Source organism: Euleptes europaea, chromosome 1, assembly GCF_029931775.1.
Source record: "Euleptes europaea isolate rEulEur1 chromosome 1, rEulEur1.hap1, whole genome shotgun sequence".
NCBI classification, from domain to species: domain Eukaryota; kingdom Metazoa; phylum Chordata; class Lepidosauria; order Squamata; family Sphaerodactylidae; genus Euleptes; species Euleptes europaea.
Genome location: NC_079312.1, coordinates 146,748,780 through 146,764,109, shown reverse-complemented (window position 1 = coordinate 146,764,109; position 15,330 = coordinate 146,748,780). Strand labels below are relative to the sequence as shown.

The window sequence follows — 15,330 nt, the reverse complement described above, 5'->3', positions numbered from 1 at the left end:
ATACCAGGGTTGCTGTGCAGAGGAAGGCACTGGCAAACCACCTGCCATGAAAACCCCAAAAGGGGTCGCCATAAGTTGGCTGCAACTTGACGGCACTTTACACACACACACACTGCAGTAAATACAGATTTCTAGGTAAAAAGGGGGACTAGATATAGGCTCTTGTTAGGATAATAGTGGAGAGAGATGGGATCCTTGGGCTGTGTTAATAAAGCAAATCTTAGGAAAGTGTGTAGCAACAATTGTCAATGCAGGGAGGTCAAACACCACTGGGCATGGCAGTGAGTTGTCATCTGCTTAGATAAAGGCTTGGCTGTCCTCCCACTGGGCCAACAGGGGGCAATGGAGGCTACGCATTATATACAACCAGGAAATGTCCTTGCTTCAGGCATCTGCGTAAGCAGGCGTCTTGCTTGGTGCAGAAAGATTAGACAGCTGCTCCCAACAAGCAAGGGGGGCCTCAACAAAAGATCTGGGGCCTGGGATACAGGCATCAAAGGATGTGGCTCATAATGCTATGTATACTACCTATCTTGAAACAAACTGCTTCTTTCAAATAATTGTGGGCCAGCTTTCATCCAAGCATATTCTTTGTGTAGACAAACCCGAGAGCTAACCTAAGCCGAATGTGTCCTGATTCTGTAGATGGCAAACTTCATGCACCACAGGAGACAAGACAGCAAAGGCAGAAAACTGACTTGTGGTTCTATCATTGAGCATTTAAGTGAAATCTCATTTCATTTCAAAACAGGGATAGGCTTCAACCTGCAATCCAAAGGACTTACTTTGCTAACATGCCAGCAGTCTGGGCAGTGAAAATCAACAGTTGCAAATACAGCAAGATATGGAGAAGAGGTTCCCTTTTCCCTGCACTGCTCTGAAAAGTCTGCCCTCCCAAGTGAAGAATCTAATCTGAACAAATGTCACTGGGCTTCAGAGGTTTTCAGTTCCCACTGAGTTTCTTAGGTACATCAAGGCCCGAATGAGTTAGCAACTCGCCATCCCAGAGGGCAAACGCAGGTACCACAGGGCCCTGGAACTCAGCAGGAATGCTATGGATGAGTTCAAGTTTGCTTACATCAACCAAGCTGAGTTTCTTGCTGTCATAGTCCAGCAGCACACCCACTCTCTCTGGGTGGCCAATGTTACTGATGGGAGTGGTCTTATTGGCGAGCATGGCACTCCACATGCGGTGAGCATAGGCAAAGACCCAAGAGTGATTATCCACCCCAATGCAGCCTTCCCGGGAGATATCCAGATCAGCCACTCCAATGCGAAACTGATGCGACCGTTTGACTGTCACTTCCCAGTAATGGCGTCCACTAGACACAGCAGTATCCCCCAGTACTACAGCCCAATCCGTGAAGCGTTCGATGTTCTGAGGAACTTTGGTGGGGTCAATCCCAACAATGCGGTAAATAACACTGGTATCCTTTTTGAACAGATCCAAGCTGCTGTGGGCTGTTCTTTCATCTAGTTTAAAACTGATCTCTGCAAGAAAAAGAAAAAAAAGTGTTGTGGTTCCACCTCACTTTGGAAGAGAATGTAGAAGGTTAACATAAGTGTTTTACTCTATGATCAGCTGGGATTTTGCCTACATTATATTTAAACACTGACTTTTATACTAAGAGGTAACTGCAGGTGTAATTTACTAGCTGCAATAACCTACCTATAACAGGGGAAACTGTTGTATATGTCATAAATGCTGCAGATAGATGAGACTCAGTTTGAAGAATAGAGTAGGGTTGGCTGTTTAGTAAAGTAACAGCAGCAGATTTGATATTCTGCATATAAATAATAATAGTTCTGAAGAAAAAGAGTACTTTATTTTTGTTATTATGCATCCACATGTCACAGCAGGGGTCATATAAAAAGAAGCATTATTTTGTGTATGAAGAAGAGGAATGCCACCTATGGTTATTGTAAACTTTCATATTTTTTTAAAAATTAGCTCTTTTTAGAAAAATCTACTGCCCAACTAGTTGAAACAAGCCTATGATTGTGTTGTAGCTCTAATACAGTGGTGTTCTGGAATTATTCCTTTTCTAAAATACTAAGCAGATAATGCAACCTTTACGTGGGTAGATGCAGAAATGGCAAAACAGAGGAACCAATAATTGTGTTCTACTTGGAATCAGTATTCATAGGCATGGGAGTTACACACTAACTGATACTTTAATGAACTGGACAAGGCTCTGAGGAAATCAGTGAAAGTGTTAGAAGATAGACATAACAATCCTCAGAACTGTAATAGGGTTAACAGGGTTGCACTGAACAAAATGGTTCACAAACTTACTTGGATAAATGATTGGGAATGTGGTCTATACTGCTACATATAGCTTCTTGTAAGTAGTACCCTATTGTGTGATTTATGTACCACTTAATGTGTCATGTTAATACTTATGCTATGCTTCAGTTCTTTCTGGTGGTTCCAGACTTCTAAAATCCTAATGCATTGGTTACTGAATGTCCCATTTTGTTGATTGTACTGACTCACTATGGTCATTTATGCATGGGTACTTAGACTCACGTTAGTCCCGTCTGTCTCGGTTGTTCCTTGGAGTTCTGCATGAGTTTTCCGTCCATTAGAAATGACCTTGCTGCCAGCCCTTGCAATGTCTGAGTCTTCCCATTTCTCTGTTAACTTGACTCTTCCCTTTCCCCTGAGCTTAACCTGCCTGAAATCTCCATGCAGAAACTAAAGCACTGGACATAGAAGCTTCCTTTCTCTCACAGCCAATCACAAAGCAGCACGTAAAGAGGTGGGGATTCAAATACTTCCTCCTTCTTCGGAGCTCTTTCTGAACAGAAGAAGGGCTTTTTAAAACCGAGGCTTGAATTCCTCCCCTTCCTTTCAGATTGGTCCGTTTTTTGTTCTTATAATGCTTTTTTATGCGGCAATTGGATTTTGAAGGGAGGAATTTTCTCTCACAGAGAGCACTGCGAAGTAAGCCAATTACAAAACAGCATTTAAAGGGGCAGGATTTGATTTGAGTTTGGAGACTGCTGGTGCAGAGATACCCAAATGGAAAGTGTGGGTCCAGTGAGCAACAAGCCTCAGGTAAAACTCCCATGTATAAATGACCTATGTGTAATCCACCTTGAATCTCTATGAGAAAGGTGGACTACAACTAATGTAAATAAAAAATAAAAACTGTCCATGCTAACTTGTAAGTAATGGAGCATAAATTTTGCTAGCATATCACAAAACAAAGTACCTCAATTTTACCAGGAATTTATAATGTTGCAGAAGATACTTGAGTACAAAAGTACTGATCAGATTAAGAAACCACATCTGACTACCGTATGTTCTGCCTATTATCTCAGGGGGGAAATAAAGAAGGCACTGAACTGAGTACAGACTGCAGCAATATTACAAAACTGATCTAGTTCCCTCGTCCCCATATTTTGCAGAAAACCCTGGAAAAACATCTTAGAAGGAGAACTAATGCTTGAGAATCCCACAGTGGAGGATGCAGGAGTGGGAGTTGACCTGATAAAACTTCTTCCTCTTTATGAATTTGGAATTCTGTGTTTAGCTTCAAGGAGGGGGGAACCAGACCATGAAAAACAATGTAAAAGATTGTAAGCACCAGAAATGACTGCAATTAGACTGTAATGTATTAGGCTTTGCATTGGCTAAAGTCTATATTTCAGAAACATAGAGCTGGAAGGGATCCCAAGGTCCATCCAGTCCAACCCACCGCATAATGCAGGAAATTCACAGCTACCTTTCCCCCACCCTTGCCACTCCCCCAGTGACCTCTTTTCTATGCCCAGAGGAAGGTAAAAAAACCTCTAGGATCCCTGGGCCAATCAGGCCTGAAGGGAAATTCCTTCCTGACCAGAGTGGCAGTCGGTATTACCCTGGGCATATAAAAAAGGGCCACAATACCCAAGCAATGGCTCATCCCCACCTGCCCTCCCTCTCATAATCTGCCTAAATTCATAGTGAGAATGAGCACTGCTATCAGGTGGCCATCTAGCCTCTGCTTAAAAATCTCCAAAGGAGAGCCCACCACCTCCCAAGGAAGCCTATGCCACTGAGGAACTGCTCTGTCACAAAGTTCTTCCTAATGTTTAGCTTAAAACTCTATTTAATTTCAGCCTGTTGCTTCTGGTCCTACCTTTTGGGGCAACCAGAAAACAACTCCGCTCTATCATCTATATCAGGGGTCTCAAAACTGCGGCTCCAGAGCCGAATGTGGCTCTTTGGCCCGTTGAGTGCGGCTCTCCAAACTTGGTTCGGAGCCCCTGCTCTTGCGCCCGCTCAACTGTTGGGTGGTGTGGGCTTCCTTTGGTAGACCTGGCCTCCGGCTGAGTCCTATTGGGAGGCCATGTCTACCCACTGGCTTTCTTGGCGGTAGACCTGGACTCCGAGGAGGGGAAAAAGTCCCCCTTCCAAGGCCAGGTCTACCAATTGGCTTCTATGGGCCTCCGGAGACCAGGTCTACTGCCAAGAAAGCCAATGGGTAGACCTGGCCTCCCAATGGGACTCAGCCGGAAGCCAGGTCTACCAATAGGCTTTTATGGTGGTAGACCAGGCCTCCAGACGAGGACTCCGGACGGGGAGGGGAAAATGGCAGGGACTTACAATTTAATTTTTATCAATAAATAAGATCACTATTAAGTATGATATCAAGTTTTATTCAGTGTACCTATAGTTTAATTAAGACTTAAAACTTTAATTAAAGTTTATTAAGTTAATAAACAGTGTACCTACCTATATAGTTTAAGTTTAAGAAATTTGGCTCTCAAAAGAAATCTCAATCGTTGTACTGTTGATATTTGACTCTTTTGACTAATGAGTTTGCCGACCCCTGATCTATATGATAGATAGCAATTCAAATTCTTGAAGATGGTTATCACATCACCTCTGAATCAGCTCCTCTCCAGAAAAAGCACATCCAGCTCTTTCAACCTTTCCTCATGGGACTTAAGTCTCCAGACCTTTCACTCTTTTTCACCTTCCTCTGGACATGTTCAAGCTCATCAACATCCTTCTTAAATTGTGGTGCCCAAAACTGAACACAGTACTCCAAGTGATACCTAACCAGAGCAAAGTGATGCTATCATTTTGTGTGATCGTGACACTATACTTCTGATGCTGTAGCCCAAAATTGCATTTGCTTTTTTACCTACCGCACTACGCTGCTGACTTGTTTAATGTATGATCTGTTAAGCCCCTAGATCCTTTTCATATGTGCTACTACCAAAACAAGTCTTCCCCATCCTGGGAGGGGCCGTGGCTCAGTGGTAGAGCATCTGCTTGGCATGCAGAAGGTCTCAGGTTCAATCCCCAGCATCTCCAGTTAAAGGGACTAGGCAAGTAAGTGATGTGAAAGACCTCTGCTTGAGACCCTGGAGAGCCGCTGCCAGTCTGAGTAGACAATACTGACTTCGATGGACCAAGGGTCTGATTCAGTATAAGGCAGCTTCGGTATGTGTTCATGTGTTTATAATTAGATATTTGATTTTGCAAACCTAAATGTCAACCAATTCCAAATCCAAGTAGCAGGATCTCAACTACATTTTACCAGCTTGTCAACAAGAATATCATGTGGAACCTTACCAAAAGCCTTACTGAAATCAAGATAAACTGTGAATGATCACTATGGCTAAAATATGATGGGGCCCCACCGCCATGTTGATTGTGGGTGGGACATAACGATGACATTCTGCCCAACAAATATGGAATCTGTTTTGCTGAGGGTGAAAGGGATCAGCACGATAATGACTGGAATTCATTATTATTATTTTAATTTTTTTATTGCTTTTCATAATAAAACGTACAAACAAAAAAAGAAAAAAATTATAATAGTAATAAAATCATAATACAACAACAAAAAACATAAAATACATAAAAACATATACAGAGCACTGATTCACCGCTAATAAAATATTCTTTTCTCTTTATAAACCCTATAGTGCCCTAAAACCCAAAAGCCCACCCCCCACCACTGTGCCCTTCACCATTGGACTTCTGGCGAGGTGTTATGACAATATATAAAACTCTATTATTATAATCATTAATTTAAAAATCACATTGAACTATAATTCATTAACTATACTTTTAAAATCCGTTTTTGCCAATTTATCCCAATATGTGGCGGCCTTTGACCATGTGTATTTAAATTCATCCATATCTTTACCATGTAAAGAATCTGTGATTTTGGCCATCCGCATATACATCCATAGTTTTTCTCTCCACTCTTTAATTGAAGGTTTATTTGTTTGCTTCCATTTTTTAGCAATTGTAATTCTTGCTGCTGCAAAACTATATTGACATATGACTCTGTCACGTTCATCTAAATCTTTTTTTGGAATACCCAGTAAGCAAAAGGTGGGATCTTTCTTAATTTTTAGTTTAATCAAATTATTAGTTTCATTCAAAACTAATCGCCAAAACCTCCTAATTTTTTTACAAAACCACCAAGCGTGCATGAATGTACCTGTATCTATACCGCATTTCCAACAAAGAGCCTTATCTTCTTTTTTCATTTTACTTAGTAGTACTGGGGTTGTGTACCATGTATAAAACATTTTATATAAATTTTCTCTTATTTCATTCGCAATAGTGAATTTAAACTCCTTTTCCCACAAGTTTTCCCATATCTCCAAATCTATATTATAACCTAAATCTCTCATCCATTTCACCATCACTGGTTTAATCCTTTCCTGTTCTAAATTTGTTTCTATAAGTGCTTTATAAATCCTTCCTATCAATCCTTTATTACCGTTAGATAATATAATCTCAAATTTAGATTTGGTTTGGTTAAAACCCAACCTGTTATCTTTACTAAAAACATCCCTTAATTTATAGTACATAAACCAATCGTTAATCTTAAGTTCTTCACGTGATTTCAACACCCATATCCCATCTTTATATTCTATCATTTCTCTATAATTATTACAATCCAAATTTAAATGTGCTCCTCTTCTCATAAATGCTTCTATGGGGTTAATCCAACCAGGAGTTTTATTTTCAAAAGAAGCTTTATATTTATTCTATATTTGTAATAAATTTTTTCCTGATAATATGGGAATTCTTTATTTACTTTCTCCTTCTCATACCATAAGTAAGCATGCCACCCAAATCACAGTTTGAATCCTTCTAATTCTAGTAACTTCGTGTTCTCTAAGAGAATCCAATTTTTAATCCAGGTGAAGCAAGCTGCTTGATAATACATTTTCAAATCTGGCAATCCCAATCCTCCTGTTTCCTTCAACTCTATTAAATTATTATATGCAATCCTATGTCTTTCTTTACTCCAAAGAAACCTCATAATATCTTTCTTCCAATCTTCAAATATCTGTACACCTTTCACTATTGGTAGGTTTTGAAACAAGAAAAGCATTTTAGGTAATAACATCATTTTGATTACTGAGATTCTTCCCCACAGTGATAACGGCACTTTTCCCCAACTTATCAAATCTTTTTTTATCTGTTGCCATTGATTTAGATAATTATATTGAAATAAATTAAGATTATTATTTGATATCCATATACCTAAATATTTAACTTTATGTTCTATATTAAATCCCGTCTTTTTAATTAGTATTCATTGTTGTGAGAGAGTCATATTTTTAACCAATATCTTAGTTTTAATTTTATTAATTTTAAAACCTGAAAGCGTTCCGTAAACCTCTAAAATTTTATTCCATCTGTCAATTTGTTCAATCGGATCAATCAAAAAACATACTAAATCATCCGCATATGCTTTAACTTTATAATGATTTCTCCCTATTCGTACACCAACTACATCATCAGTTTTTCTAAGATTATTCAATAATAATTCTACTACTAAAATAAACAGCAAAGGGAAAAGAGGACATCCCTGTCTCATTCCCCTTTGAATTTCAATCTTCGGTGATAATGACCCATTTATAATCAAATTAGCTGTTTGTTGAGTATATACACCTTTTATAGCAGTTTTAAAATTCTCACCAAAATCCATGAAGTCTAATACCTTAATCATAAACTGCCAACTAACATTATCAAATGCTTTTTCCGCATCCAAAAATATCAAAGCTATCGGTGTTGTATCTTGTTCCGCATATTCTAAAAGATCTATTATCACCCTTACATTCTGACTAATCAGTCTTCCTGGTAAGAATCCTGCCTGGTCTTCATGTCTTAATTGATTTAATACCCTTTTTAATCTAGTAGCTAAAATTGCAACAAATAATTTATAATCAATATTTAACAATTAAATCGGTCTATAGTTTTTAACTTCCAATATATCAGAGTTTGCCTTTGGTATTAGTGCTATATTTGCTTGTTTCCATGTTTGAGGAATAATACCTTTTGTCAATCCTAAATTCATCACTTCCATTAGAGAGGGAATTAACTGATCTTTAAATATTTTATAATAAGATGCGGTAAAACCATCTGGTCCAGGAGATTTATTTGGTTTACTTTTACTTATTGCTTCCTCCAGTTCCTCTTTAGTTATTGGAGAATCCAGCAAATCTTTATTTTCCTGTGTTATTTCCCCCCAATCCCATTTAGTAAGATATGCATCCATTTCTGTCTCTAAGTCTACATTTTTTCTATATAGATTTGTATAAAATTCCACAAATGTATTTACTATCTCATCTTTAACTCTTGTTATCTTATCCTTCCTTTTAATTTGAGTTATTGGTACTTTTTTATCTTTATGTTTAAGTTGCCATGCTAACATTTTACCCGGTTTATTAGCATGTTCAAAAAAACTTTGTTTGTTATACATAACTTTCTGTTCGATTTCTTCCGCAATTAAAAATTCATATTGCTGTTGCCATTTTCTAATCTTATCCTGCTGTTCCTGTTTAGATACTTTATCCTGCGATCTACTAAAATATCTTTCCCCTTGTTTTATTTCATCTAATATATATTTTTTCTTTTTCTCCCTTTCCTTATACCATCTTGTATTTTGTTGAATTAATAATCCTCTAACTACTGCCTTACCGGCATCCCAAACTATGTCTTCCCGAGTACCCTTATCTGTATTTTCCTTAAAATAGTTCTGTACCTCCAACTTCAATTTATCCACTATTTTAGTATTTTTTAAAAGAAAATCGTTAATTCTCCAGGGTTTATATCTTCTATCTCCTATTTTAATTTTTACTGATACCGCATTATGATCTGACAACACCCTAGGCAAAATCTCTGGATCTTCTGATCTCTCTATTAAACCTTTCAAAAGCCATAACATGTCTATCCTGGAATGTGTAAGATGTCTCTGTGAAAAAAAAGTGTATCCCTTCTTATTACCATTTGTCAGTCTCCAGACATCAAACATATCCCATTGATCTATAAGAACATCAAAAATCCCTGGTAATTTACCTTGTTAATTGCTTTTTTCTTTTCCCCGGATCTATCTATCTTAGGAACCTTTACTCCGTTAAAATCCCCCATCCATATCATTTTTTCTGTAGCATATTCAGCTAATAACGTTGCTAATTTATCATAAAATGCTTTTCCGTTAGTGTTAGGGGCATATATTCCCACAAGTAATAACTTCTGAAAGCCACATATTATTTCCACCAACAAAACTCTTCCCTCTATATCTTGGTAAATAACTTTTGGTTCTAATGATAAAGGTAAATACATAGCTATTCCATTAGTTTTTTTATTTTCATTACATGCCGTGAAGAGTGTACCCAACCTTGATTGTTCCAATCTAAATATATCCTTTGGGAGTATATGCGTTTCCTGTAAACAAATAATATTAGCATTAGTTTTTTGTAGATGGTGAAATATTTTCCTCCTTTTATTGGGAGAGTTCAGTCCGTTAATATTCCAAGATAAAACCTGTAACATATCAAAATTCAGTTAGATCCATTAACCTTCCAAAATCAAAATTATCATCCTTATCTCATACTGCCCCCCTTCCCACCCCCATTTTCTTTATTCAGCCATCAGTATCATCAATTTGAGACTCCTCTGATGAGTCTATTGGTAGGTCTCCACCTCCAGTTGCTTCAGATGCCTTTTCTTCTTCTGTAGATTCTCTGGTTGTAACTTGTTTACTTGGCTTGATATGTTTAGCCAAATCTGCATCATATCTTTGTAAAAACTGTTCAGCCTTATCCAATTCTGTAAACCTGAACCTTTTAGCCTTAAAAGTGAAAGAAATGCCTTGTGGATATTCCCATCTGAACTGAATTCCGCTGAATCTTAACCGTTGAACAATCTCCATAAAATCCTTCCTCTTCCTCAGCAATCTTGCAGGTATTTCCTTCATCAGTCTCAAAGGCTCGTCTTCAACTTTGAGTGGTGTCTTGTAGTGGTTATTAAGTATCAAATCTCGGTGACTCCTTGAGAGCAGTTGAAGCATCGACTGAAATTCATTAGATCCAGTGGCAAATTTTGCCAGACCATGCTTAGCACAAACAGCATATAAATTAGATCTAGCTATTTTTAATGGATCAGTACCAGGGGACTGTCCTGGACAGTTTACTTTCTGGTCTGGTATAAAACTATCTACTATTGATTACATTCTAGTTTCTCAGCATTTATTTCCTAAAATCATGAATTTTTCAGTAGAGGTTAGACCAGAGAGTGACCACCTTCCCCTTACGCTTTGGTGGGATATTGGAGACCCACAAATAAAATACCACCAGAATCAACTTGATGACTCTGTAGAAGTGGGGAGGAAGAAAGTCAAATGGGGATGCCAACTTAATGAAAGGTTTGCCTTACGGGCAGATTCAGATTATGGAAGAATGATCTACCATACATTAATAACTGGGCCAGATGATGAGGCTATATACTTAAATCACTATGAGGAACTTATACAAAGTCTCAAACCCCTCATATCAAGACCCAACAATGACCCTATCATCTCAAGTCCTTGAAAGGGGTTTGATCAGGATTGTGTAAATACTAAGAAAAAACTTATAGAGATCTAAAGGAATTTCCAAAATAACTCAAAACCATATCACAAAGATAAATGTATTGGAATGTAAAAGAGAATATAAAGCCCTGTTGAGATTAAAAAAAGAGAGAGAAGAGGTCCTAAAGAACTGGCATGCTCTTATTAAAGAGGTGGAAAATAATGATAATGTGAGATTCTGGAATTTAATCTCATCTGTACCTGGCCGGGTATGCAAATCAATGGCAAATACTATCCCTGCAGATGTATGGGAGCGACATTTTGCCACCTTATATTGTGACTACCATTTACTGAGCTATCAAAACATCCAGCTCGATAGCACTACACAATGGACACCAGTGACACCAGGGGAAGTTAAAAAGCTGATTATAGAATCATAGAGTTGGAAGGGACTACCAGGGTCCAACCCCCTGCACAATGCAGGAAATTCACAACTACCTCCGCCACACACACCCAGTGACCCCTACTCCAGAAGATGGCCAAGATGCCCTCCCTCTCATCATCTGGCTAAGGTCATAGAATCAGCATTGCTGACAGATGGCCATCCAACCTCTTCTTAAAAACCTGGAGATGGAACAGACATCCTCGGGAGGTGATAAGCTCTCCTTCTCTGGAGGTTTTTAAGAAGAGGTTGGATGGCCATCTGTCAGCAATGCTGATTCTATGACCTTAAACAAATGAAGAGAGGGAGGGCATCTTGGCCATCTTCTGGGCATGGAGTAGGGATCACGGGTGTGTGTGTGGGGGAGAGGTAGTTGTGAATTTCCTGCATTGTGCAGGGGGTTGGACTAGATGACCCTGATGGTCCCTTCCAACTCTATGATTCTATTCCACTCCCTCAATGAGTCTTTTTTATTTCTCAAATCTTTCAAAAGCCGTTTATGGAGCCACCCTGGCCTCTTTAGGTTCCTCCCATTTTCCCTTCTCATAGGAATGGTTTGTGATTGTGCCTTCAGTCTTTCATTTTTAAGAAACCACCACCCTTCTTGAACTCTCTTCTCCTTAAGTATTTCTGACCATGGGATTCTACCCAGGATACGTTTAAGCTTGTTAAAAATTTCCTCTCCTAATGTCCAACCTATATGTCTGACTACATACAGTTTTTCCTTTCCCCAAGATTGTAAATTCCAAGATTACATGGTCACTACTACCCAGGGTGCCTTCTACTTTAACTTCATCAACCAGTTCTTCCCTGTTGGTGAGAATCAAATCTAAGATAGCAGATCCCCTTGTTTTCCTGTCCACTTTCTGGAATAGGAAGTTGTCAGCAACACAAGTCAGGAATTTATTGGACCTTGCATTTTTAGCAGAGTTGGACTCCCAACAGATTCTGCAGTTAAAAAATGGGAAAGCACCTGGCAGAGATTATATCCCTGCAGAGATGTTAAAATCTAACATAGACTGGTGGGCACCAATTCTGGCTAACCTCTTTACATACATAGATAGAACAGCACACATTCCAAAAGACTGGGGCTTAGCGATCAAATTTTCTATCTATAAGAAAGGATATAACAATCCGGGTACATCTGGGTAATAAAAATGAGGGACACACATACTGGTTGGGGGATACACTTCTGGGTGTGAACAAGATCTTGGGACATCCAAACAAACCTTGCTATTAAATAAGGCTCAAGGGAGGTTGTGGCATTTCTAACTGGGTTTTACCCTCCAGAAACTTTCACCTAGAGAGAGTCCTTTGCAGGAGATCACTAAGTATAAGTAAATTATAAGCAGCAGCAAAACATATAAAGTTCAACTGTGTTTAAACCAAACTCAAAAGAGAGAACTGTTCCGGTAGCTATGTTGTATGCTCACAGGCAGAATCTCTCCATACCTTTTGCAGAAACACAACTATTCAACAACTTGACAGGCAAAGAAAGGGGCTTGCAAGCAAGATACACTTTGCACACTTCTAATCTACATTAGGTGAAAAAAGGAGTTGAGATACTGGGCCTACCATGTATAAGCCTCAATTTTGGTAGTAGGCAGGTCTCACACAAGAATTCTGGAAGTGTTAAAAGTCCGTGTACATTTTTTCAATTTATCCGGCAAATATAGTTTAAATGCTAATCAGACTTACTTATTCAATCTCATTAAAGTCAATTAAATATTTCAGAGTAAACCCAGTTAAGACCAGGTTAGCCTTTCCAAGCATACTTCAAAATATGCTAACATAGTATTATAAGAAAAGCTGCACTTAATATATTTCTGCCTGTCATACGGTTACTGTTTAATTATTTTTTAATTATTAAATGAGTAAAATTTGCTAAATAATTTTAAAAACAACAAATAAATTGCTGGATCATTCCGAAGTACACGTTAGGCACAGACAAGAGAGAGGACAACCTCACTCTCTCACTGGCAAATGAAGCACATCATGGAACAACAAACGGGTAGTTTTTAAATCAGAATACTTAAAGAAGCAAAATTAAGGATCAGGACCTTGGCAGAGCTCGTGTAACCGCAGCAGTCAGAAATTCAACAGGTGCTGCTCTTCCCAGTATGGGGTACTTAAATTTTGCCTATTCTCAACGGGCAGTTCCCCCGTTAAAAACAAACGGGCCAGGGGAGACGTCCAAGGGATACCACGGAGAAATAGAGAAACGTAGAGGCAAGCACAGAGATATCGGTTGCATATTTCTGCCGCAGCAGCCTTTGCGTGACAGATGCTCCCCTTTACTAAGTACCAAAGAGTCCTACCTCTCCGCGGCTCTATGCCTAAGAAACACTTTCCGGCACTAAACGCGCCCCAACCTCCCCGCCTCAAAGCTCTCGGCGTGGGCGCCGCCATCTTGGGAATCGCGCAGCCTTATGACGTAATTACGCCTTACGAAGAGCCGCCTAAGAAGGGCTGCGGCCGCCATCCTGGGGAAAGGGCGGGCCGGGTCGTCCTTATGCTTTGGACTGGTTTCCGCACTCGGAAGTCAAACAAACTTTCCAGTGAACGGGGCTGCCATCTTGTCATAGGGTGTGCTGTTCTCAGAAAGCCATTCCTCTCTCCCAGCGAAGCCATTTTAGAGAGGAGCTGTGTAGAAGCGGCAAAGGGAAGCCGTCATTTTGTTCTCTTGGGGCAGCGCGTGGCTGCGGCCGGCGGGGGAGCGAGCGAGATGCACTAAAACGCGTGACAAGCCAGCCCATTGGAAGCAGCGGGAGAGGACGGCCAGCCCGTTGAAGATCATGGGAGCCGGGAGTGTCGGTTGACTTGCATGGGCTCCCTTGAAATACGTTACAGCACAAAAAGAGTTGCAAAGAAAATGTGGAATGGATTTCCCAGTAAGGTCTCTAACAGCCCCTGGGACCCCCAGACGTTTTCTGGGATGGGGATGACAGCCCCCCAAGGGGATTGAAAGCCCTTTGGACCCCCAGAACTGTTCTGAGGTGGGGATGCCAGCGCCTGGGACCCCCAGAGGGGTTCTGGGGGTGGGGATGACAGCCCCCCAAGGGGATTGAAAGACCCTGGGACCCCCAGAAGTGTTCTGAAGTGGGGATGAAAGCCCCTGGGACCCCCAGAGGTGTTCTGGGGTGATGATGACAGCCCCCCAAGGAGATTGAAAGCCCCTGGGACCCCAGAAGTGTTCTGGGATGGGGATGCCAGCCCCCCAAGGGGATTGAAAGCCCCTGGGACCCCCAGACGTGTTCTGGGATGGGGTTGAAAGCCCCTGGGACCCCCAGACGTGTTCTGGGATGGGGTTGAAAGCCCCTGGGACCCCCAGAAGTGTTCTGGGGTGGGGATGAAACCCCCCAAGGGGATTGAAAGACCCTGGGACCCCCAGAAGTATTCTGAAGTGGGGATGAAAGCCCCTGGGACCCCCAGAGGTGTTCTGGGGTGATGATGACAGCCCCCCAAGGAGATTGAAAGCCCCTGGGACCCCAGAAGTGTTCTGGGGTGGGGATGACAGCCCCCCAAGGGGATTGAAAGCCCCTGGGACCCCAAGAAATGTTCTGAGGTGGGGATGCCAGGCCTGGGACCCCCAGAGGTGTTCTGGGGTGGGGATGACAGCCCCCCAAGGGGATTGAAAGACGCTGGGACCCCCAGACGTTTTCTGGGATGGGGATGACAGCCCCCCAAGGGGATTGAAAGCCCTTTGGACCCCCAGAACTGTTCTGAGGTGGGGATGCCAGTGCCTGGGACCCCCAGAGGGGTTCGGGGGTGGGGATGACAGCCCCCCAAGGGGATTGAAAGACCCTGGGACCCCCAGAAGTATTCTAAAGTGGGGATGCCAGCCCCTGGGACCCCCAGAAGTGTTCTGGGGGTGGGGATGACAGCCCCTGGGACCCCCAGAAGTGTTCTGGGGTGGGGATGACAGCCCCCCAAGGGGATTGAAAGACCCTGGGATCCCCAGAAGTGTTCTGGGGTGGGGATGACAGCCCCTCAAGGGGATTGAAAGCCCCTGGGACCCCCAGAAGTGTTCTGAAGTGGGGATGACAGCCCCTGGGACCCCCAGAGGTG

General features: G+C 41.1%; 1 protein-coding gene across 1 annotated transcript; it reads right to left on the bottom strand.

Moving 5' to 3' along the window:
- Window positions 1-916: 916 nt before the first annotated feature.
- SPRYD4 (SPRY domain containing 4) lies at window positions 917-13,671 on the bottom strand. Its single transcript, XM_056848890.1, has 2 exons — window positions 13,635-13,671; window positions 917-1,491 (listed from the first exon to the last, which is right to left on the bottom strand). Exons 1-2 carry the CDS (start codon window positions 13,669-13,671, stop codon window positions 944-946), a joined length of 585 nt encoding a protein of 194 aa, XP_056704868.1. The 3' UTR covers window positions 917-943.
- Between the last annotated feature and the right edge of the window lie 1,659 nt (window positions 13,672-15,330).